Source organism: Callionymus lyra, chromosome 4 (assembly GCF_982586985.1).
Source record: "Callionymus lyra chromosome 4, fCalLyr1.hap1.1, whole genome shotgun sequence".
NCBI classification, from domain to species: domain Eukaryota; kingdom Metazoa; phylum Chordata; class Actinopteri; order Syngnathiformes; family Callionymidae; genus Callionymus; species Callionymus lyra.
The window spans coordinates 18,554,663-18,582,362 of NC_141821.1; the positions used below are offsets into that span (position 1 = coordinate 18,554,663).

Consider the following 27,700-nt stretch of genomic DNA (forward strand, 5'->3'; position numbering starts at 1 on the left):
CTTCTTGTCCATCTTAACCACATCCACGATACTCAAGGGTTTATCTTCCTTTTCTAATCACCTCTGTTTCTTACATTCCTCGGCCAACATTCTCTCCACAACCACTTACTGACCTCGACTCTACAATATTGCCTGAAACCATTGTGCAAAAGCATCCATTTAAAAACCAGTTTTGAAAACAAATAAATCCAGACATGATATTCAGTATCGACCTGTGATACTTGTTTACTCCAAATACTAATACAAAAAGTCCATCGGGTACGTTTAAACATTGTCTCTTAATTGCAGGGTTCAGTTTTAGTCAAAACATTCAGCCTGAGGATCTCTGAGCACAACACAAAAAATCTGTCGCCTTCTACTAATGTGTTCCATCTCAGTACATCAGGCGTGAATTGGCTCATTTTAGCTGCATTCGAACAACATGGATCTGCTCCTGATTGCTCTGCTGTAAATTGTGTCCGTGCATGAACGAGTCCCGACCTCAATTTGTTCTTATAGGTAATAGCACAGGAAGACGATACAGAAGCACATGAAGTCACATGGTGCAATAAATCCACATTGAAAAACAATAAAAGTTCTTGAAAACTTAGAGAGACAGAAGACCAGGGATGATGTTAAGATGGTTGATTTTCCAACATGATCCATTTTCCACAATACTTTACTTTGATAGAGTTCATCCAAATCAATAAAGTAATCAGGAGATGTGTAATAACAAATTGATCAGTTGTTTATTAAGCTGTAGGTAGCTCGTCTGGTTGGCTCACTGGGGAGCAACTATAATTTGGGGAAGGTCATCGCTTGCAAGATGTACCGAGTCAAGTAAATAAGACGTTACATTATTTAACAATCATCAGAGACACTTTTATCCAAACAACACACAATAATGAGCATTGGACCTGTGGAAGGTGTCTTATTTTGAAAAGATCCCAGACATGTTATCACCTTTTGACTCCGGGCATGACAGTTAAATTGTTTTGGTCGTATCTTTTGAAATAAAAATAACAAAAAATGAGTATGAGTTGAACAGAAACTCCATCAAACATTTTTCATCCACTTAACGTTCATTTTTTTGCTCGTTGAGTCTTTTTCTTTTCAGCGTTCTTAATAGAAGTCTGTGAAAATGACCCCGAAAAAGAAAAAGGAATAGAAATCGGAATCATCATCATTGCAGTGGGATTTTAGAAGTACTTTATACATAATTATACAATAATACAAAATGCGTTAAGTTTTATTTTAGTTTTTTTCTGCATTAAAATCTGGGCCTCAACTTATCATCAATACACATAATAAAATCACACGTCTCCGTTCTTCTGGATATAATCATCCAAATCAGAAGCATGTTGCATAATGACTCCGTCTTTTAATCGCATTCACCTCATCACGAAGTTCATTATCTGAGGGTGAACGATGCTTCTCGTTCAAATATCAAAGCATGAATGGCTCCAATATGAAGTATGAGCTCCATTAAAGTCTGTCTTGATTAGGAACGTAACTACCCGATAACATCTCTCGAGGGTTTATGTTGACACAACCTGACAAAGTGCAGATGAAGATTCAATTAGTGAAACAAGCCGTTTTGTTTTTTTAAAAAGAGTAAATGTATCAGAGATGCAAAAACAGGGAATGCCGTTTTTTGTCCTGCATATGCTTGTCTAACTTGTCAGCCTTGCTCAATAAAAATGTACTCAAAGTCGTCCTCAGTCTGGCTGTAGGTTTTCAAGTTTTTTTATCTTCTGCTATTGAAGTTCATGCGTTTGTGTAAGCCTGCAGAAGACAGGCTGATGCCAAAGTCTGGGATTTGCAAGCAAAGGCATTTTAGCTTTTGTTCCCCTCACAGTGCAGCATAAGATAAGAATGGAAGACAGTCAAGAACAAAAAAAAACGTATAACTATATAAAAACTTTACATTTCTTCTGAACAAACTACCAGATCGTAAATACACAATATTATTGGGGGGGGGGGCGGGGTTACAAATAGCTTGATTTTGTTTCGAGATGGGCTGTAAAACAACATACTTGTATTGCTGTGAAAGACCATTTATAACCAATAGTCACTACAGCCATCGTCCACATCATTGTAATCATCAATATTGTTGACGTCATCATTTATCAACTTCATCCCTCAGGAACACTTGTAATGCATCCTATTGAAGCAAACATATTTTATAAAATAATTATGAATTACATTCTCTCATCACTGTGAATAGATTACAGTTAAAAAAGGAATAATAGGAGCCTGAAAAAAGAAAAGGAAAAACCTGGTTAGTTTAAACGCTAGAGTTGAAACTTTAATTTCTCTCCTCAGGCTATGACTACTCTATGACTACAATAAACCATTCACCGTCCCAAATGACCTCAGCGTATTTTATTAAAATTCATAAACTAAAGACCCCCATGAGGGAAAAATAAATGCAGAATAAACAGGAACATGGATCATGAAGAGTAAGCAATTCTGGCGACTGACATCTAGCACATGTTGCAAATCAATGTTTTTCATTTCAGTTCAAAACTTCTCTTTAATAAATGATATTAATCATTGTTAATATAATAAAATACTGAAATTACTGTTTACATTTGAATACATATTATTCATTATACACACACGTTTGAAATTAATCAATTTCTACACAAACAAACGAAAGTAATAAAGTTTATTACTAAATTATCTTTTTTTATTTATTTTTTTTATTTACTTTTTTCTAATATGATAGTGTTCCTTCTTTATTATATCCAAAAGTATTTGTTATCCTTTAAAATATATTATTACACAATGATTTTATGGTTAAATAAGCTATTTTCTTATTTTTAATAATCAGCCATTACTCAAAACTATTTTAATCGATATTTGTTATGTATTAATGCAATTAACTGATATTTAACCAACTGAAAAAACAACATAATCTGATGATTGAGACTAGACAGCGGTGACGTTCGTTCCACCAAAATGACAGACATTTCAAAGTTGTTTTTTTTTTTTAAAGAAGCTCTTTCACGATGCTTTTCAATATTTATAAGAATATTAGAACTGGGAATTACAATTAAAGAGATTGACAAGCAGACGGCTTCACGAGAAGGAGTGTGAAGAGGCGAGAAGAGGGAGAGAACGAAAGATGTCGAATGAGAAAAAACAGGGAGCGTGAGGGCATTTTAATCAACGCAAGGTGCCGGAAAAGTGTGGGCAACAATGATGTGGATAAATATATTATTCATGATTAGACTATTCTGTACATTATTTAACAAAACATTGTCGGAGGGAAAAGTGCCACGACGATCCATTTGTAGAAAGTTCTCATCATTTCCCCCACACAGAAAACTGCATCACAAACCACCACGATCAAAAACATTCTCAGCTGCTTCAGAGAAGGGAGAAGAGAAATTATTCCTGCAGCCATTTTGCATCAATATGTATGAGTTATAAATCACAGAGTGCATGTGAAGGTCCGAGATCTGACATCTTTAACGGCCAAATTTTCTCCACTTGGTATATATATGAAATTGTACATCTTTCTTTCTCGACCTAAAAAAAACGCTTGAGAAATTTGCTTGAAGAATTTCAGGAAGGCTTCTATAAGGTTTTAGCGGGAGAACAACATGATCAGCTCGAGAAAAAGGGGGACAGAAGACCCCTAATGATAATGAAAGTACATGCAATTTTGATTAAATTTATTTAATATGTATGACATAACATGACTAAGTAAGTCCAGAATTGTGTCTATTGTAAGGGTACGGAAAGAGAGTCAGAAGAATCCCCTGATGATTAAAATGGGTCCAATGTCAATACATATTTCTACTATATAGAATAAAATACAAATACCATATTTCTATGCACTTTTCTTATAGCTGGGAAATGTATTTATAAACTTTATTGATCCCTCTGGAGATCACACAGCAACACAGATGATAGATTCATAAAACAAGAACAAAGTGCAATAAAAGAACAAAAAGACAAAATGACAGAAATCTTAGTATGAAGAACATAGTTTAAAGAAAAATAAAACAAAGAAAAGGATACAAAGATTAACATAGAATAGAATCATCTTTTCACTCTACCACTTGCTAGTACTAGTGCTAGAATTATTGTACATTATCCTCTATATAAATAGATTCTGTCAATTGATAATTTGGATGAATATCATTCTCTTCTCTCAAAAGGAGCGGAAAAAATACAGGAAAGAAGGAAAGCAAAATTAAAAAAAAAAAAATTCCAGGTGGTTAAGTGTAAATGGTCAGTAAAGAAAAGGGTCAACTTAAGGTCAAAGTGAAGACAGATTTCAAATTCCAATTAAATTCTTCAATGTAAAGATGTGTTGAATAAAGACTTTATTTTTCCAACTTTTAACTAAAAATAATTTTCAAGAAATATTAAACATTAGAGACAATCTCATATTCCTAGACTATAAAGTGATTCTTTTATTTATATTTTTGTACATGAAAAAGTAGTAGTTTGTAACATTTTGTTACCCCTAACTTGACATGACTAAACTTTGATATTTAAGATAAAATAATTAATAATCTGAAGGGCGTTCACGTGTATTAGACTCAAAGGGTTAACAAGAACCACTCTTGTTCAAAAGCAAAGACAGTCAAACATCAATGAGTCTGCTAAAAGGCTTCATTGCCACAGTTAATGTTGAATGAATATTTTATATGGAGCCAAATAATCGTTCTGTCCTGGATCAGCGCAGTCGGTTGTTGCAAAATCACAATGCCGTAAGATCTTCTGAGAGCGGACTTCATTATCCCTCATGGTTCCTTAGTTTCCCCAGAATCTGACATCAATTTACAATATCGTTCAATATACAAGAAAATAAAAGCGACACACAAACGGCAGAGCAGCGCTGCACTCCAAAAAGGGAAAAAATAAATAAAACCCAGCTTGTTACTGAAGTGCGGTGCATGTCTGTGAATTTATTCACTCGGTCAGATGATGTTGCTCCACTGCAAAAGTGAGGGCGGATGCAAAAAGCAAAGAAGTAAATATGTCTCCTTCCTCAGACACGTCAGCACAAACACGCTCGCACTCACCATCAGGACGGCTTCACAAGTTCAATCATTACCACCCATGTATTTCTGTGAGCTGCTAATGGTTCTGGAGCCCATCCTGGGAGAGACGTGTCCTGTCTGTCCATTAGTTGGCCGACACACTCTGCTGACCAAACACAACACTTCTGCTCTGGTGTCCTGTGCTCTTCCGTGTCTGGGATCTTTGTCCGTCTGTCTGGAAATCTATTCGGAATACATTTATTTTAAGAAAGAAAACACAATCCAGCCGTGAGCTTCTTTGTGTTACGTGGTTTTTGGATAGCTTCCATACGGGTGCTTTTTGTGTCTCGTTTGTCCAAATGTATTTAAATATGTTTAACCAACTCATTATTAAAGTGTTGGGATTTACATAACACATATTATAGTTTCATTTTGAATATAAATGTAAACAGTTTATTCATTTATATTTCTCCATGTCCGGAAAGTCCCACATAGAATAATCAAGCAAAACCTTAAACAAAATTTTCCATCAATGAATTTCTTTTCAAATTAGGAAACTTTATATGAAAGGAATGCCATCGCCTCTGCTGTTTACCTTGAGTTCTCCAGTAATTTGGATCTCAGCTAAGAATTATAAAGGAAGTTTTGTAAGTCAAAGGGGGTGCACGTTCCTGTAGACCAGAAGTATAAAAAATATCTTCCACAGCCTTCGATTTTGGATATGAATGGCATGGAAGAGGAATTTAATCAGAATTTGTTTATGAAAAATAACAGTTTCTGTGGATAAGTTGCAGATACAAGGTCAGACAATGGATTGGTAAAAAAAAAAATCTACCCTTAATTTCCAGCTTAATCCGCAACATTGTCATCGACTTCTGATTTTACGGTAAAAGGATTACATTTTATCTACAATGAGAGTCAATCAAACTATAGAATAACTCTCTGTCCAAGGATCTAGAAGCTTCCGTAAACGATGATTTAGGATCAATAATTCCCTGCTTTGTGCTTGATAACCACTACTTTAAATAAAATGTTATGATACTAAAGTGTCTTATCATAAAAGGTTGTCTCTAGACATTTTACAGTTTAAGTAAGTATACACTGGAGAAAAAAAACCCAGCAAACTCAGAATCCAGCAACTAAACAATGAGCGTGGCAGTGGCGAGGAAAAAAAATCCTTTTAAAAGGCAGAAACCTCAAGCAGAACCAGATTCATTGTTTAAGGCTGAGAGGGTTGATGGCGGGGTGTACACAGATGGATGGATAAAAGATTGAGGGAGGATTCAGTGAGAGAAAAGAGAGTATAGAAAAGGAGAAGAGTAAAGAGTAAGGTAGCAGAGTCCAGGGGGGGGTCATGGGTCATCCATCCATCCTACTATCTTTATTTGAGTGACAGCAATAGGCTTTCCATTCATTTTAAAAATCAATAAAAATAACTATAAAAAAGTAACGAATGACAGAAGTCAATTTTCTGTATCGTTACCGCTGACTTCTAAAGGTTATTTTCAACGCTCGAGTGATCTTCATGCATTACATTCTTCAAAGGGACCGTATAGAGGGACGGGACTAAACGCCTCACCTACTTGAACTTCACACCCCGCTTTTCATTTAGACCCCACACTGAGCTTTTATGGAAGCACTTTGCACTGTGTCCTTCAAGGAACATCAAAGTGCATTTGTCTCCGCTCTCTTTCTGTGGCCAATCAATAACTTCTCTGTTACTCACTGAAAGGCAGAGAATATATGCATTTATTATTTTTCATATGGAAACGCGAGAGGAATGTTTATCCATGCTCTCTCTCGCACTACATCTGCACAAAGTGTTTCTGTTTTACTGAAGCTCTTCTCTGCCGTTGAGCTACGGCTCTATGAAAGATTGCTGTCTAAGCACAGGAAACCATAAGTCGGATTTTTAAGTTCCCCCCGTCTATTTCTGTCGGCCTGTGCTCTCCAGTCAGCACCTCAGCTCGTCCCAGATAGAGATTACAGCCGAAAAAAAACGGATCTGTGATCAGCCAGACTAATCTCCCTCATGATAGTCATCATCATTTCATGTCCCGACGACCGTTGCCAACAGTCTGCATGAGAATTTACAGACTCAAACTAATACGTCCACTTGGCTTCCCTTTTAAGAAATGGTAATGGTGGACAGTTGTAACCCGGCGCTCTGACAGGGAATTAATTAAATGGAGAGTTAATCAGCCAAGATGCCGGATGATTGACTCGACTCAGTCCGACCGCCGCAATGATCTCTTAAAAAATATTCTTTGTGACTGCAGTGAACGACTCATTAATATTACAACTACCGACTATATTAATTAGGTGTTTGACCTCTTTTCACAAATGTCAAGATTAAGCAGGCTTGAAGCTTGAAGTGAATATTAACAACTGGACAGTGTGTGAAGTACAGATGAGTGATAAGACAAAGGGAATAAATAGAGGACGATTGAAACTAAAGAAGGAATTCAAATATGCAGCAGTGAGAGAATCAAATATGCCTTGAAACTCTTCTATTCAAACTAAAAAAAAAAAGAAGGGATTAGTTGAGCGCTCGCTTCCGATTATAGGTTAGAAAACAGTGTTAGCTAAGGGCAAATATCGGGGAAGCCTAATGAAGTGAAACAGAACCAGAGAAACCAATATAAATATTTTGATTTGTATCCCTCATGTTAAGAATTAAGATTTGATGACAATCAGTTAATTATACATGAAATATGTGTGAGTTAATTAAACATATGATGGAAACCAAGATGGGAATAGCAAAAAAAATTGATAAAAACAACTAATTTATTGGTGTTTATTGAATATGTGACGCCATGAAACAGAACTACACAACCAGTCCAAACTAACCTTGTTTCATTTATTTATGAAATCATGTATTATTTAGAAAATGCCTTTTTTGGTAAAGGTATTGACAATTTCCATGTTTTTTTTTTCCTCTTGTATTTCTTGATATTATTATTTATCTCTTTGCAACTTTTTTTTTCCTTGTAGATATTAGTACTCAAATTAATAGATTTATTTGGTAATAATTATTGTATCTCTCCATCTATTTATCTATCTATATCTATATAGTTATATATACATGTATAATTTATTAATTTAAATCGACAACTTTATGTTAAATAGAATTTAAAAATATACATTTTTCTTATATTTCACCATTTCAATATATTTTAAAGATACTATACAGTATAGTATCAGATTTAATGATTTGTTTTTATATATATTTATTTACGATTAATGTATCTGTATAAAAGATATGTCAATTAGGACGGTAGATGCAGTGCAAGAGAAAAACAAAGTGTGATGTTGGTGCATATTTTTTTTCCAGTGTGTTTACAGATGACACCCATCGATATTGTATCCCAGGGAAGCAGGGAAAGATGTTGCCTCAAGAACCAGGGCTGTATCAGCTGGAGCAGGATGGATGATCTTTCAGAAAGAAGCAGTGGGATGATGTTTGATCTCTACAGAGGAAGAGTCAAAGAATTGATGGGGCCTGGAGGATGCTCAGATGGTGGAGAGGAGAGACCACCAGAAGGTGTCTTGTCTTTGCAGGGGTTTTCTCTTAACCCTGCATCAATATGGTTCATAAAAAGTACTATTTTCTCTGCTTTTACCAAACATATATATTGTCATTTCATTTATTAAGAGTGATGGAGTGATGCTGATAAATGTTGAATTTTTTGATGCGGCTGTCTACAAGAGTAATCTTCCTCAAGAGATTCGATTTAAAAAGGATTATGGGATGACGGGACAAATAAGGTCAGACAGACGTGGTGTGACGGAGGGTGAGGAAGTCAAAGAAGATGGTGATGGAGTTGATCCTGTAGAAAGCAGGTGTTGGAAGAGAAGTAAAAAAGCTGTAACATCAGCTTGACTGAAGGAGCGTCACCTTGAGCCTCAGCTTATAGACCATGTTGCCATGTACTTTTTTTTTTACTTGGTTTGGGTCAAGTTGAACAACCTCCCTAGCTACCAGATATACATATAGAGTGGTGGAGGTTGTTTACCTTGACCCAGAGACAATACAAGGGATCCAACAAACACATTTGTTTACCGGTCACCTCAACCCAGAGACAACAAAATGGATACCACAAGAAAAACATTTATTTTCAGGTCACCTTGACCGAAAGACAACACAAGGGATACCATAAACATTTGTTTTCTATGTGACCTTGACCCAGAGACAACACAAGGGATACCACAAACATTTTTTTTTGGGTCACCTTGACCGAGAGACAACACAAGGTATGCCACAAACATTTGTTTTCGGCCCACCTTGACTTGGAGACTACACAAGGAATACCAAAAATAAATTTGTTTTTGGGCCACCTTGACCCAGAGACAAAAGAAGGGATTCCACAAACATTTTTTTCCGTTCACCTTGACCCAGAGATAACACAAAGGAGTTAAGGAAGGCTCTTGTTTTAGCTCAGTTGTATCAACCTAACATGAAAGTCACTGTATGAGGGACACTTTTTATTTAATCAATTCTTTCTTTTATGATTCAAATGTTGGACACGTTTTGTTCGATCATAGATCAAAGACGCAAAACGACTTTGGAGTTTAATATTTCAGTCGGATTCTTTGGATTTACGCCTCTTATTTGGCGGCATATTTTTGGCAGGAAAATCAACATCGTCTCAATTATGTGTCAGAAACAAGTTTCCAGCGCGTCGAGTCAGAAAACCATTTCCAACAGCTAATTGATGATCAATTAGAATCATAATTTAAGACAATGTAGAAGGTATTACACTACTGACTGCACTCTTTATTTAAAAAAATGAATCAACAAAATATCTGGTGTTTTAAAAATATAATTTCTATTCTACCTTGTGGTTTCAATACATTCTCTACCTTAATAAATAATATGTAATGTGTAAATATATTGTTTTTTTTAAGCTGATATTGTAGGATTTGCTGTGCTCTCGTATTATATAAATAATTTACAGTTTATGAAGCGTACTTTTACAGACAGCACTGTACAATTCTTTATATATTTCGAATTATATATAGTTGTAAAGTAAAGGTTATTTGTAAAGCGCCTTTCTAGACCAGAGTCACAAAGCGCTTGAACAATCAAAAACAATAAACAGCTAAAATACATGCTTTTAAAGGCCAAGACACATAAGACAAACACAGGAGTCCCAGAAAATTTAGGAAAAAGCCTGCAAAAATAAGAATGTCTTAAGATGTTTCTTGAAGGAGTCATTAGATCATCAAACACAGAGGGAGAGGAAGATCGTTCCAAAGCTTAGGAGCAACAGTCTGGAAGCATTTCTCTCCTCTCGTCCAGAAGCGTGTTCAGGAACCATCTGTAGATTCTGATCCACAGACCTCAGAGCCCGAGCTGTGGTGTAAGTCTGCAGATAATTGATGGAAGGAGGAGCCTGACCATTAATAGTTTTCAAAGTAAGAACCAGAATTTGTATTGAAAGAAACTGGCAGCCAATGAAGAGTTTTAAGGATCGGGGAAATGTGAGTTCTTCTACTAGAGGAGGTCAGAATTCTTGCTGCAGGGTTTTGTATTAACTGCAGGCGAGACAGCTCCTTCTTGTTTAGACACGATAATAAACTGTTATAATAATCTAAACAAGAAGAAAGCAAACAAATGGATTATAAGTTTAGAGATTTTTCTCAGTTGAAGGAAACTGTTTCTGGTCAGTTTTTTTGGAATACAACTATATATAATTCTAAATACGTGCATAATTTAAAAGGCTATAGAAAGCCTTTTTCCAAATGTTTCTGGAATTAAAACACCAATCTACTTTGAACGTACAGCTGAACCTCCTGCTCAAGCCAGAGAGAAGGATTAGACATTTCTTAATTCTCTTACTCAAACAGACAAGGCAGCGTCCCAAAACACATTCAACTACATGTTGTTTCACAAGTCCTTGGAGGCGTCAGTGTGTCGCTTTCCTGTTCCTGCCTGCTGTTACTTAAAGGGGGGGAGTAAGGGAGTGCTTCCTAAATGAAAGTAGGGAAAAGATTAATTGGCTTCATCTCAGCCTGTAAATGGGGTTTTAAAATGGCTTAAAAAATAAATCGAATGCAAAGACGGGAAATAATAACATTTGGCTTTGCTGCAGCACAGTGCCCTTTGTCTTCCCAGGAGCTAGTGGCTACAGTAAACAGTCAGTATGAACATAAACTGTAGAAGAAATCGGAAGTGATGTATACACACAGAGGCATGCTTGATATATCCAGATGAGAACGGGAAAAATAATATTTGTCACCCGTTATGACCTGCACACACAGCTGCAAAGATCACCCTCGGTTAATGACTCGTAATGTGTGTAAATAAACGTACATGAATATTAAGGTTTGGTTCATGGAATAAGCCCACAGCCTCATTAAACACACACAGTTGTTTAACATGAAACATACTCATACAATCACATGGTGTCTGTTCGATTAACATATGATATCATCATCATCGTTTATACGTCATTATTGCAATGATAATTACCACTTTCTTACTTGCTTGTGTTTGATCAGATTGATAAATAAAAATAAGGTGTGTTTGTAACCGCAAGAATTAGGAAATCATTTAATCATCCGTCAGGTTAGAAATTCCATCATTAAGACATTAACATCGCTCGATGATTACAGGAATCTCTTCTTACTTGAGTCACTCCAAAGTTTCAGGGAACGATTAAAAAAAGTTCCTAAATAGCAACTTGCAAGTTCTCTGGAAGTCTTAATTTGCCATGGGACTGGATTTAAAAGTACACTGAAAGAACAATGAACATGACAAAAATTAATTGAGCAACCCCTGCAGCATTCCACGGAGGATTTGACTTACTTGGAGTGGCTGGGGTATCTTTGAAATTACACAGCCACCCTCCACAGATCCGAGGCGTCCATGTGAAAAATAAATGAGTGATTGATTACAAGCCGTTTGCTCATTGTTGTTTCAAAGCATCTATGATGTTGTGCAGCGTACCAGAGCCGAAGCATGACATTCTAATTAAACTGGATGCAAATGCGGTTTAGAAAGAGCAATTAAAAACAACAACAGCACCTTGATGAGGTTGACATCGTACAGTGGCACCAAAATAAACTCTTAAGCCAAAAACACATCAAAGACACTGTAATACACCTCATTATTACCACGTGTGGGTTATTTAGCGGGTATTTGTAAAACTATGCGTCAGCTTTTTCTAAAATTAATTGCTGGTTAAAATCCTGGTGATGGTAACAAATTGAAAAGCTTCCAATTCAGGACCCAAACCTGACACAACTTATTATGTGGTATCAGCAAAATTCTAAGGGACTTTCATTGACCAGATTGGAAGGAAATTCAAGTGGCAAACTTTAACGATATATTTTAACAAATATTTGTTAATAGTCTTCGTTGATCCATCTTCAGTTGGCAGACTTGTACATCAGTTGAAACTGTAGTCTATTGATCGATTATCCAACTATTCGATTTGTTTTAAAGAGGGGGTGGAGGAATCCCTCTTAATAACAGCTGTCAGCATTTGTCAGTGCCATCAGACACAATAAATGACATTCTAGAAAAAAAGGACTGCAGTGGAAGATATACATCTCCATATCACTATATGTCCATATCCATCTTTATATCTATCTCCATATATTTATCTTTATATGTCCATATTTATCTCCACATATCCATCTCTATATGTCCATATCCATGTCCATATCTATCTCCATGTATGTATGTCTATACGTCAATATCGATATCAATATCCATCTTTATATCTATCTCGATGTATTTATCTCTATATTTCAATATTTATCTCCATATATCCATCTCTATACATCCATATCAGTGGAAGATCTATACTCTATATCCATACATGTCTATATCTATGTCAATATCCATCTTTATATCCATCTCCATATATCTATCTCTATATGTCCATATCTATTTCCATATCCATCTTCATATCTATCTCCATATCTTTATATGTCCATATTTATCTCCACGTATATATCTCTATATGTCCATATCCATGTCCATATCAATGTCCATATCTACCTTTATATCTAACTCCATATATTTATATCTATACGTCCATATCCTTGTCAATATCCATCTTGATGTATTTATCTCTATATGTCTATATTAATCTCCATATATCCATCTCGACATATCCATGACTATATGTCCATATCTATGTCCATATCCATCTTCATATCGATCTCCACATATCCATCTCTATATGTCCATATCTCCCTTTATATCCATCTCCATGTATTTATCTCTATACGTCTACATGTATCTCCATATATCCATCTTTCTATGTCCAATTACAGATCACTCATAAGCCAAAGGAATTTCCCCACCCGTGAATACAACTGGGAATTATCTACCCATTGAAATATCTAATTATAGAAAATTCACTTTTTTGGCTTTGTTATCATTTTGGATAATTTGGTACAACTTTAGGTAGTTGTTGGCAAATTCCATGAGAGTTGAACCTAATAATGGCATTTCAGCTGAAGTATTATTCAGTCTGTGGTCACATCCCAACTTCAGTTGCAAATGGGTCCACATTGTTTAATCTGGGCAGAAATGATGCACATGTTGCAACGCCTCACTCACCTTATTCTTTAAAGTGGGTCGGGATTAGACGGTCGTGGCAGAGTAGCATTGCAGGCTTAACAGGATAGATACTTGGATTCAGTCCCCGGCTTCTGGATCAGCCAACTTGGTCTATAAAATTGGCAGTATTTTTGAGAACGGAGCCAGCAGAGGATCATGTTTGTGTATTTTTCTTTAGTGGACAAGGAACAACTATTTTATGTATGCACTTGGCCGGGCCACTAAAGAGCATGTTTAAGTTCATGAAGGCTGGCACGAGTCTGCCCGAACCCTTGAACCGAGGGAGATTCCATCTGGATTTGTACGGTTGAAACTTTAACAGAAAACCAGACTTAAATGATGATGCAAGAAGGTGTTTGAATGGTGGAAAGTAGAGGGAAATGTCTAAAACCCAACATTCACATGGATAGCACTTTCACATAGAAAAGTTATTGGTTTAATATATATAATATCCGGCAGAGGAAGACATTTTTATCCATAATTGTTTCGAGCATTTCCATCAGGACATTTGCATTAATCTCTTCTGCAACCGTCAATAACAAGCATAACAATATTATCATTAATTAAGAGACGAATCAATGACTTCAGATGTTCTTTAATTAGAAAGAAAAGTTTAAAAGTACATCCTGTCTTAACTTGATAATGGCCTTTTCATTCAGCTTCACTGAAGTTACTAATGGATTCTAACTTTTGAACGACACCCTGTCAGACTAAAATCTCTGCCTCCTTCAGTTGTGCCTCCTCATCCTTTCAACATTTCTGATAACTGCCGCTTCTTCTGTGTCTCGCCTCCCTCATTCCAACCCACTCTGCATCTCAAACAGACCGGCGTGGAGGGCCGATAATGACGGGTTCTAATGAGGACATGTCATCTTGGAATATTTTGTATTCATTTTCTAACATACGTACCAAAAAAACATAAACTCATTCAATCCCTAACTCTCATTCCGTGGACGGTTGCGACTTCATCTAAATTACTTCCTGGTTAACCTCAGTCTGTTTCGAGACTTTGGGAGGAAACCTGAGCCACCAGAATAAACAAGTTGGGATTAACTCTTAATCAATTTGACTGCAGATGTGTGTGTCTGTTGGGAACAGGGAAGTGTGCTGCCTGCTGTGTAGTCTGTGGGAAGTTGCTGACATTGTTAAGGGAATAATGCTCCGCGAATTGTCAGAGAACATTTGTATCACTGCAGTCTTGCTCCCACGATGATACAGGCTGTTGCAACAAGTCAAATTATACCTCCAAATATTGAGCAGAAAAGGTACAGAACACTGATAGAAATGATACATTTTTCTCTGTGTGATGTCTTCAATCAGGATGGTTTAATTCCACACCCACAGAGTTAGAATGAAAATAAAACAAAGGAGAGTCAAGAAGCGCGTTGACAAAACCTCATTTCACAGAACTTTTGATCAAGAATCATATTAACTTTAGGCAAATATAAAACTATTAAGTTCAAGTGTGTTAACCCCTTTTGTGCTTCGGATTCATTAAAGCCGTAGAACGATGTCAGATGAACCAGCTATCGTTAACATGCAAAAGCTGCTAGTTCTAAATGGAACGGGCGTCATAGCTCAGATGGTAGAGTGGCCTGCAGTCCAAAAGGTTGCAGGTTCAATCCCAGCTCCAGACAAGCTTGTGTCGTTGTGTCCCTGAGCAAGACACTTTACCCGGATTGCTCCTGATGGCAGACTTGTGTGTGAATGGCTGTCAAAGCGCTTTGTGACCCTGGTCTAGAAAGGCGCTATATAAATAGAGATTATTATTATAACTAGGCGCCAAAGAAGTGGTTAGAATTTTAATTTCTATAACGTCTTATACATCTAAACAAAAGTTCCTTTTTTGCATTTACCAAATTCCATTTTAGTACAACATATTGAGATAAAGACAAACAACAGACATACTAGGAGAAGAACGCAGACAATAACCTTCACCTTGCTAAACTGATACCAGCTAATAAAGTATTTAAATTCCAATCTTGCGGAGCATTATTTCTGGATTTACCTTAGCCAGACCAAAACAGATCACTGGGCTTGTTGTGTTTCATTAATGGTTTATTTCCCTCAGTACTACCAGCTAGCCAAGGGGAGCAATTTCATTTTCAGGGTACATGGGCATTTAATTTGTCACTTTGACAACACATAAAATAACTTGACACGCAAATTCTGCACTTGTAGAACACAGCCGAAGCTGAACCGCTTCAATCGGTCATTTAGTAGAAAATGTGAATTTCAGTTATTATATAGGCTAGTTATTTAATACATTTTATGTAGATGCTGGTTTGAATTACATTTTTGATATTACTGTTATTATTTTAATGTGTGATTTTTATACAACCGTTAATAATAATGCAGGCTTTTAGATTATGTATGTCGTTTATTGCATTGCAAGGTTTCATTTTATGGCTAAGCATCGTCTTTCAGTATTTTCCAGTTTAATCTGCTTTGGCCCCTTTCTCTCTTTATCTCACACATCATATCAGTGGTTTGAAGTAACACACAGGGCTGAAAAAAAAAACATTTTTCTTTTTACCTTGAAACTTGTTTGTTTACTAAAGCTTTGACTCACAGGTCAAGTATTTTTGTCTCCAAAATGTACTCCTGCAAGTCAAGTTTCAGAGACGTAAATATTTTATAGGGTGTTGGATGAAGGTATTCTCGGGGAAGCTGATTTATGTGCAGACTTACTGTCAGGTTTGATAAAGGTAAACATGACAAAATTGGACAATGACGTGCTCCGTCAGCACTGCTGCTCAGATCTTTTTGTTCTTTTTTTTTTCATAGAGAAATATCGGAAACTGTATCTGATCCTTCTCTTTAACCTTCCTTTTTTATCAGTTTAAATGTCCCGGAGAACATGTCAGAAATACACACACGCTCCCACACATAATGTGACGGATGTAATCCTGTTACTGCCATTAAAACTGATCCATCACACCATGCTCTTACAAACATATCGATTTGCCATAGTAAATAGATTACATTCTCTTCCTACCAGACCTAATCGCACCAATATTCCATTTTCAATTGCCGCTTTTGACGTACGGCTTAGTGGAGATGATCTAGTGATATGAGAGGTCTAAGGGAATAAATGGGATCACTCCCGCCTTTTAGTCAAGTCATCAAGATGAAAACACAACACTGATGGGACTTTCTTTACTCAGGAAACAACACTTCAAACCCAATTAAATCCTTTGTGTTTTCAACAGGATGCATCAAATTACATCGCCTCCGTCTGACAAGATAAAAATGGAATATTCCTGAAGAAACCGATACGCTCATTCACCCTTCGTAGCCCTGGGGGTATAACCGGACTGATGTGTATGTCAAATGGCCTGGCATGCTTAATGAGATGAGGAAAAAGGCTAATTTGATTCTATATCAGACAGGCTGCTGGAGGCATTCCATTTAGCCACCCACGGTGTCATCAACACACCGACTTTAAGACATCTTTTACTCAAGATGCTGGGGGGAATAATAAAAACGTAAGTCATGGAGGCCCGGGAGAGCTTTGACAAGAACTTTTCCGGTGAGGAACAAACAGCAAAATATGACCTAATTAAACTATTTTAACAAATCATTCTGAAAATTCTCTCGACAGTATATGGAAAAGTTCTTAGCCCGTCTTTTTAATCAAGGATAGCCAAACGATCTTCGCAAAGTCACCTCTGCCATCCATTTAAATACAATTTTCTTTTTTAGATAAAGAGGCACTTTATTCAAAATAGAGGACGAAAGTCACGCTGTGATTCACTCATTGTTGATTCGCTGGGAGCATTTTTCTTTTCACCAATATGTTCATACTTAAACTGCAAAATGTCCTCAGGTAACTTTGATATGATTTGACAATTTAAGTCAAATTAAATTGAAAGCATCTGCATCAGAGAGTCATTTAAAGGACCACCGATCACTCCATCATATGTTAAATGAAGGACAATAGCAGTAGATCAACCAAGATAAACGGGGAGAGCGTCAATCAGAGATGAAGCTGTGATAACTGAAGGAGATCCTAGGATTGAGCTATTGTTAGAGGAAGCCATGGAAAAAAAATGTGTTCACAGCTTGAAGTCATGTTCAGGAGACCGAGAACATGTGGAAGAAGTAGTTTGGGTGGGGGGGCTATCGCCAGGAAATTGGTAAGAGTAGACAGGAAGTTGTTGTTTTTTTTTCATTCTTTCTTTCAAAATTCAACAACTCTACAATAGATGTTCAGCTGCCAGCAGGACAACACAAAGCTACAGCTACAACAGGAACAATATAATGTGTTAGAATTGCCTTGAAAAAGCCTGGCAAAATGTTAGCACTTATGCCTCACAGCTAGAAGCTCACGGGTGCGCTTCAAGCTTCAAGCAAACAACTCTCCGTTTGGAACTAGTATGTTCTCCATGAGCTTGTGTACTCCAGGCAATCCATTTTTCTCCCACAGTCCAAAAAAGGTGAATTAAGCACTCTCATTTGTCAGTAGGTTTAAGTGTGCGTGTGAATGGTGGTTTGTGTATGAATCGTTTAAGGGTTGTACATACTTTATACATCCAGTCATGCAAAATGAAGTCAGTTTCATTAAAGTAGAAATGCCATCCCTTTGATTCAATTCTATGAAACCCTCGTTTCTTTTATGTGTATGATGAAGTGCATTTGTTGCATGTTTTCGGCAAGATTGTACTGCTCAAGCCAATTAAGTCGGCGCTTCAGGCCATGCTCACGCAGGAGAGAAAATCCCTCGAGAAAAGCTAAACATGCAATGATTTGCTAAAAACACACATGTGTGGGCTTTAAAATGAAATTTAAATTAGAAGAAACACAAAGACACAGGGGGGAACATGCATTGGTTTGCCTTTGTATGATGGTCTATGTATGACGGTCTATGAACGATGGTGTTTGTACGATGGTGTTTGTATGACAATGATTGTATGATGGTGTTTGTATAATGTTCTATGTATGACGGTGATTGTATGACGGTGATTGTATAATGTTCTATGTATGATGGTGTTTGTATGATGGTGTTTGTATAATGTTCTATGTATGACGGTGATTGTATAATGTTCTATGTATGATGGTGTTTATATGATGGTGTTTGCATAATGTTCTATGTATGATGGTGTTTGTATAATGTTCTATGTATGATGGTGTTTGTATAATGTTCTATGTATGATGGTGATTGTATAATGTTCTATGTATGATGGTGTTTGTATAATGTTCTATGTATGATGGTGTTTGTATAATGTTCTATGTATGATGGTGTTTGTATAATGTTCTATGTATGACGGTGATTGTATGACGGTGATTGTATAATGTTCTATGTATGATGGTGTTTGTATGATGGTGTTTGTATAATGTTCTATGTATGACGGTGATTGTATAATGTTCTATGTATGATGGTGTTTATATGATGGTGTTTGCATAATGTTCTATGTATGATGGTGTTTGTATAATGTTCTATGTATGACGGTGATTGTATAATGTTCTATGTATGATGGTGTTTATATGATGGTGTTTGCATAATGTTCTATGTATGATGGTGTTTGTATAATGTTCTATGTATGATGGTGTTTGTATAATGTTCTATGTATGATGGTGATTGTATAATGTTCTATGTATGATGGTGTTTGTATAATGTTCTATGTATGATGGTGTTTGTATAATGTTCTATGTATGATGGTGTTTGTATAATGTTCTATGTATGATGGTGTTTGCATAATGTTCTATGTATGATGGTGATTGTATAATGTTCTATGTATGATGGTGTTTGTATAATGTTCTATGTATGATGGTGTTTGTATAATGTTCTATGTATGATGGTGTTTGCATAATGTTCTATGTATGATGGTGTTTGTATAATGTTCTATGTATGATTGTGTTTGCATAATGTTCTATGTATGATGGTGTTTGTATAATGTTCTATGTATGATGGTGTTTGTATAATGTTCTATGTATGATGGTGTTTGCATAATGTTCTATGTATGATGGTGTTTGTATAATGTTCTATGTATGATGGTGTTTGTATAATGTTCTATGTATGATGGTGTTTGTATAATGTTCTATGTATGATGGTGTTTGTATAATGTTCTATGTATGATGGTGTTTGCATAATGTTCTATGTATGATGGTGATTGTATAATGTTCTATGTATGATGGTGTTTGTATAATGTTCTATGTATGATGGTGTTTGTATAATGTTCTATGTATGATGGTGTTTGCATAATGTTCTATGTATGATGGTGTTTGTATAATGTTCTATGTATGATTGTGTTTGCATAATGTTCTATGTATGATGGTGTTTGTATAATGTTCTATGTATGATGGTGTTTGTATAATGTTCTATGTATGATGGTGTTTGCATAATGTTCTATGTATGATGGTGTTTGTATAATGTTCTATGTATGATGGTGTTTGTATAATGTTCTATGTATGATGGTGTTTGTATAATGTTCTATGTATGATGGTGTTTGTATAATGTTCTATGTATGATGGTGATTGTATAATGTTCTATGTATGATGGTGTTTGTATAATGTTCTATGTATGATGGTGTTTGTATAATGTTCTATGTATGATGGTGTTTGCATAATGTTCTATGTATGATGGTGTTTGTATAATGTTCTATGTATGATTGTGTTTGCATAATGTTCTATGTATGATGGTGTTTGTATAATGTTCTATGTATGATGGTGTTTGTATAATGTTCTATGTATTATGGTGTTTGTATAATGTTCTATGTATGATGGTGTTTGCATAATGTACTATGTATGATGGTGTTTGTATGGCGGTCTATATATGATGGTGATTGTATGATGGTGTTTGTATGATGGTGTTTGTATAATGTTCTATGTATGATGGTGTTTGTATAATGTTCTATGTATGATGGTGTTTGTATGATGGTGTCTGTATAATGTTCTATGTATGATGGTGTTTGTATAATGTTCTATGTATTATGGTGTTTGTATAATGTTCTATGTATGATGGTGTTTGCATTATGTACTATGTACGATGGTGATTGTATGACGGTCTATATATGATGGTGATTGTATGATGGTGTCTGTATAATGTTCTATGTATGATGGTGTTTGCATAATGTACTATGTATGATGGTGATTGTATGACGGTCTATATATGATGGTGATTGTATGATGGTGATTGTATGATGGTCTATGTATGATGGTGTTTGTATGATGGTGTCTGTATGATGGTGTCTGTATGATGGTGTTTGTATAATGTTCTATGTATGATGGTGTTTGTATAATGTTCTATGTATGATGGTGTTTGTATAATGTTCTATGTATGATGGTGTTTGCATAATGTTCTATGTATCATGGTGTTTGTATGATGGTCTATGAATGATGGTCTATGAATGATGGTCTATGCATAATGGTTTTTGTATCAGGGTATATGTCTTTGCAAAAAAGTGTCGCTTGAGTGGACAGCAGAATGAGCTCATTACTTCTTGTTGAAAGAATGATCCTTTTCTTTTTTTGCAGTGTGAAACCTGCTCACAGCGACGCTGAGTGCTCCCATGAGTGTTTTACACCTTCTACCTGCAGGATAACATGTTCTTGTATTTTTTTTTTTTTAAATCAACTCTGTGAGCCCTCAAGTCTATCAGGCAAAAAACAAGTTTCATAGACCTTTATTAAAAGGTAAAAAATGACAAAATATGAGTTATCTTACCAAGTTAATGGTGGTACTGGGGGCTGAAACTATACGACTGGTCAGTTGACCATCTTGACATGAGATGAAAATTACTTTGTTCTTTTAGTAGTTTATTTTTATTACTGTGCAAAAAAAACCAACATATGCATGTTTTTATACTTGGTTTATTTTTTACATTTTAATTAGGTTAATACCATTGTAGGACCTTGATACTAAAATCTGGAGAACTTTAAATTTGTTCTACAAAATTTAAGTTTGAACAATACACCACCAATAATCTCCATATTATGTGGAGACAAAAACAAATGAAGGACGATAAATAACTTATTTATAAAAATATATATAAATGTATAAATAAATGTATAAATACGTAATGAAAAAGCACACTTTTAATTTTTAATTTTTTTTTTAGTCTAATTAAACATGTATAAAAGGCTCCCTTTTTTATTTAGACATTTTGTAGCGTTTGCAGAGAGACAGAGAGAGCATGAAAGGTTTATCAACTTAATTGATAATGCTGGTCAAGCTGCTGTGCCACAGACAACGCCAAAAAAACACTGAACACACACTCCCTCGTCTCAAACGAAAACAACTGTCCAGTGTCTTCTTCATGTCACGATGCCTTCATGGACCTCCGAACTTAACACTTAAAACCACTGTTACAATTGTTTACATTTTCACATAGTTGACACCTGACTATTTATACGAGTTGTTAGACTTAAGATATAACATTGTTGTTTGCTCACGCTGCTGTGCAGGAAATGAATAACTCAGGTTCTCAGATCACTAGAACGACGCAGTTAACTGGACAAAAAAACGTACTTACATACAACATACATACATTACAACATAAACGCAGCACAACTAAATACATTACACACTGGACTGTTATCCAGTTCACCTCTATATCTGATCATCAATTATTGGCAATAGCATGGACACGATCCATCTTCCCAGGAAATTCAAAGTTAGCCGTGAAGCTAAGATAAACGTGTGAATTGTGTGATGCTCTCTAGGCAGTGGTAGTTGAGTTGTAACCAATCACTGCCTTAGAACTGATGTTCAACCCACCCACTTATTTTGCATATGGACAACGAAAGGTCAAAATGTATAAATACCTAAATCAATAGAAGACAAAATGTATAAATGTATGAATAAATGGGAGTGTTTTTTTTTTTTATGTTCTTGTGAGTGTGAGAACAATTTAACATGTGATTGACAACTACCATCTGGAAACTCAATGTGAATGACTCATAGCATTTATATTTTAAAAATAATTTAAATGTTTGTACTAAAATACACAGTTTCCTGCTTAATGAAAAAACTTTTGCATCGTGTTGTGCGGTTCTGCTTAAAAGTTCAACAACGTACTCCTCTACAGCGGACCTTTCATGACTACTACAGAAGTTATATTATTTTCATGATACATGTATATAACGAGGTGAAGTATTTGTGCAAATACAATCAGGACAAAAATTAAGTGAATTACGACAAAATAAGAAACAGGGGATATTACAATGAACTGACTCACATTTGTTGAATAAATATGCATTTTATTTTAAGGTTCTTAAAATACAAACTCCGCTTAGGGTGAAACCCAAATGCCTTTGTTCTCTACACACGTCAGGAAGAAATTAAACCCTCGGGTGGACCCGGACGAGGTTTAAAGGGAGAGCCCGGTAACTAAATGCATTAGGATGCCAGAGACAGAGCTACAAAATAAAGACTTCCCTGATTAAAGTGATTAAGTCAACAGAAGGAAAACACTGGCAGGAAAATGAGGATTAAGAATTCAGGAATACATAAATCAAATGTTGTCAAGCAAATTGAACATCTTGTTTTTAAATTAATATAAGTGATTAAGAATATGTTTTTCATCTTGCACTGTATTAGAGTACTTGAATACTGTCGGGATCAGATGTCGTCTGCGTTTCATCTCCTCCGCTCCATCATGGCAACAGCCTCCACTCCACAGATGGGATTTAAAAGATTTTTCACTTTCTTCTGAGTAATGACTAGCATCTGATAGAACACTCCGAGTTGGTGGTCTTTCCCGAAAAGAAGTGTGCGAGACAGCATTCTGCCAACGCGGACTTTAAACCGTCTCTCGAGCCGTAAATAAACTTTCTACAAGAAATACAATTTCTCCTTGCACCATGGACACTGTGGTTGATCCTGTTTACCCTCTGCTGAAGGGGTTCAAGGCATTTCCATGAAAAGGAATCATTAAAGTTTCATAAGCACAAGGTGCTCGCTGTAAGGGTTCAAGCTCTGGAAAACACAAAAGTGTCCTGTCGTCCTGTCTATTTTGTCTCGGGGCTCACACTTGCTCAGACGTGGCTGCACACACCGATCGAAGCCGCGTTCTTCTGTTGTTGTCTGTCGGACGGGATGATTAATGAGGCAAGCCCCCGGACACATTTATTCAGTATCAGGGGAGATCTGATGTTCGCCACATATCACCATCACACTAAATATGATAAAGCTGTAGCAGAGTTAAATATTTGAAGCAGACGTTCTTGAGATTATTATAAAAATCTTTAAAAGGAGGAAAAGGGTCCTTTTGCCTGATATAATCTGCATGTTCATTTTGGACCAGTTTCAAGTCTAACATTTTATCTCAAAACAGGGTAGATTCAAAGATAATCCACATGATGTAAAAGCAAATTGTTTTAGAATAAGCCGGGACAAACGTGCAATTTCCCGAAAGACCAGCATTACCTTAAAGCATGTTTTGCAATTAAGAAAGTAAATTGGAATGGCCAGAGGAAACAAATGATGGCAAAAAGAACAAATCTACCAGCAAGATTATAACCCATTAATGATATTTGTATACGAAACGATGAGAGGTTTTTGGGACTTAAAATGTTGCCATGATTACTGTATAAACATGTTTGCTGCCATTCAGTCACATGCGTGACTAATGATCATTTATATCATCATTAGTATTAAGCAGATAAGTTAAGAAAATGTTGTTTTTAGCAACTATTCATAAAGCTTTAGATCTCTCACAGCTACAGTATGTGTCAATGAGGTGCATCTCGAGATATCTGTGACAGTTGAAGAGTTCACGAGCAGGTTAAGAACTTAAGAAGCAATAATGATATTGAGTTATTAACAATTGTCTTTGAGATGCATCTTGCCAGTTCCCTGGGGACAGATAATATTAAAATAAATTGATGTTCCAAAGCAGTATGATCGGACTCTAAAGCAAGGTTTTCGTTTGAAAGAGAATAAAACAACTTTTTTCACGCATCTTCCCTGTCACACATCCGGACCCCTTTTTTTTCAAGAATTGATATTAGTGGCTAAATAGGCAATATCATTAAAACAAAATGTAGAGATAAAAGAATAAGAGTGGATAGGATTACAAATAAAACAAAAACATTTTAATATTTTCAATATAAACTATTAAAAGCGACAGATACTAGTATCTGAAACTTTTGTTATCCAATTTGAGATGAATGATGATGGGTTGAAATAAATATGAATCAACCCTAAAATAGAGATACAAATCAAAAGTATATATTTGCAACTATAAATACCACTCCGAAGTGAAACAAAAGTCCATCTTTAAATAAAAAAAAGCAGCGAAGAGCGTTAAATCTTTTAAAAGACAACAGTGGATCTTGCAACCCATAGGTAAGATTAAATACGCAAAAAGAGCCGATTTATGTCCACTTTCCGCCACACAAAGTGTCTCCAGGAGCGGTGAGAACCTGCCTCTTCATCCATAGACGCATTTGTTTTTAAAAGAGAACGAAGAACGAGCATTTTTTTTAAAGGAAAATGGAAAAAAAAAAAAAAAAACTTACGGGCTGTTGGCAAAGCTCCGCGTGTCGCACAGACGTGACTGAGAATCCAAAAAAGCGTCGGAAAATACAACGTCATACTCCCGACAGGACGGTTCCGCCGCATCTTCGTGGCCGGTGAGGAGAGCGGATCGACGGGGTGGAGGGAGGGGGGGACAGAGACCGAGGCGGTCCGTCACTGCCGGTGCTCAGCTGAGGACTGAAGGAGAACAACACTGACTCCCCCTCTTTCACTGGCACTCTCTCACCCCCTCGCTCATGGTCGTGCCCGACTGCCTCCCCCTTTCTCTCTCTCTCTCTCCCTCTCTCCCTCTCTCTCTAATAAAGAGATGATGCAAGGATGGTCCTGATCTTCTTTTTTTCTAAGATATTCCGAAGAGAAAACCAAACAAGCCGCAGCCACTTTTGCATCAACACTCTCCGGGCTCCAGTAGTTTCAAGAAGGATGAGCAGCAACTGTTCTCTCCTCCACAGAGCTCCGGAGCTGTCCGTGGTGCTGAACTTATCTCCCTCCCTCCTTCCTTCCTTCCTTCCCTCCGTCTCTCCTCTTCTTCACAGACAGACAGTGCCCCCCTCCTTCTCTCGGTGGTGGTAGCCTCGCATTCATTCTTCACGTTCGTCTTAAAAAAAAAGCCAGCTTACGGGACCATTATCTCAATATTTCATCCGATGTCCAATATTTCATGATTCAAACCTGCTGCACAGGGACAAGTGATGCAAGGGGGGTATTGACATCCGATGTTCTATTCCAGGGGTAAATATTCACAACTGTTACCTACAGTCGCTCATGAAATATTCACGGCATTTATCACACTGATAATTCATCAGCCGGAGTGAGGATTTTTTTTACGCCCTCGTCTTGTCCAAGAATAGAAGCTATCAAACTTTTATTTTAACATGTGAGTGCATAATACAGATTTACACTAATGATCCCAGTGTTTTACAAAGAAAAAGTTAATTATAAAACAATAGGAGAATACATTATTGAATTTTTTCTTGAGGAATCAAAACTTTGGAAGTTTTTGGAATTACATAAAGTATGTTTCATCTCAAAAGAGTTTAAAATGCTATTAACTTTACAAAGGATGTGCGCATTAACCTAATGTCTGGACAGAACCACAGAGAATTAAAGTTTAGAATATTAATAATACATTCTACTTAATTCAAGCAAACAGTCATTAATCAGAATCAGAATAAGAATCCTTTATTTGTCCCGCGAGGGGAAAATTTGGTTTAAACAGCAATATACAAAAAATAAAAACACCAAGAAATAAAAATAAAATGAAAAAAATCGAAATAGAATAAATAGAAATCTGCACCATATTATATATACAACATATTTACAAAAATAACAAGAAGAGGTGCTGTTAATTTTACTTTTACAATTATTACGATGATACAGTACCATTATTTATTTTGTTTTTTATAAAACCTATCTCTACTTTAAGTATGAAATAGTAGGTGTGTGTGCGTGTGTGTTGTCTTCTGCGGTCTCAATGTTTTCATAAATAGCACATAAATACTGGCCTATATAAATACTGACCTATCAGTGAACTTTTTAGGTAGTGATGGTCTGCCTCATATCTGCTTCATTGGAGTCTCTGCACTATTTTCCTTTGTTTTGAACAACTGTCATCATGAAACATCTTGTTACTTTAAAACTAATGGCGCCCCCTACTGACCTCTAAACAACATGACACAATTTCATGAAGCTTCATCACCCTTTACTACGTTTTAGGAGGGAAGACAACTTAATCAAGGGAAGGATGAAGAAAAAATTGAAATATGTCCAATTTTGATGACATTTAAACCAAATAAATAACAAAATGTAAAGTTAATCAATCTTATATAAGGATTATTCCATAATGTCAGCAACTTTCAGGAATCTGTAAGGCCAGTAATACTTCTGAACACAATCTCCTCTCTTTGAAAGTATTGTGTGTATTTGGCTTACGAAATCCTTTGTTATATATACAGCATTGTTTGTCATTTCTATTTCACTTATTTCTATATTTTCTTCAGACGCTCACAGCAAACCTACATTACTCAGGCAACGCTGGTTGTTCCAGATGATTTATTACCTAAAAATAATTTAATTTACTTGAACCCATGATTATTGGATATTCTGGCTTTAAAAAAAAAAAAAAATGTTTAAGTAACATCACAATAATTGCATTTCTTTTGTTACGTCATTCAACGTGAAGCTACTTTTTAAAACAAACTGCTATTCTTGAGCTTGGATAGCTCAGTTGGCAGTAATTCTGAGGTAAGATGTAGAAACAATGATAATTGAAATTCTGTTTTTTCAAAAGGAAAACATAAATATTTCAAATGAATAAATGCATGTTGTCTTAATAAGAGTGCAACAGGATGCTGAAAATAATACATCTACTCTAGGAAAAGCGACACCTGGGTCACAGTGGGAAGGAATATTTTAAAATAACAGAATTCATACCCGAGGTTGAGAAATATTTTAGCAGCTCATATATAGGTGTCTTTAAAGACATGGAAGAATGGCTTGCCCTACTTGTTTCATAGAATGACCCAAATATGTTTGCTCATGTCACGAGAAAGTGGCAGATATATGGCGAGGCCTCATCAAAAAGGGAAATTGTGACCTGAAAAGAGTTTTAACAAGTGAAGAGGATGAGAATCATCTTTGATGGTTCAAGACATTACG

General features: G+C 36.0%; 1 protein-coding gene across 2 annotated transcripts in view; it reads right to left on the minus strand.

Annotated features, from left to right (window-relative positions):
- The window catches only part of cntnap2a (contactin associated protein 2a), a 283,671-nt gene extending 258,432 nt beyond the window's left edge, over positions 1–25,239 (minus strand). For both annotated transcript variants that reach the window (XM_087789051.1, XM_087789050.1), the window contains exon 1: positions 25,024–25,239. In XM_087789051.1, the coding sequence (XP_087645177.1) occupies positions 25,024–25,126 (103 nt within the window). In that variant the 5' untranslated portion in view covers positions 25,127–25,239. The remainder of the gene's footprint in view (positions 1–25,023) is intronic.
- Positions 25,240–27,700: the final 2,461 nt, after the last annotated feature.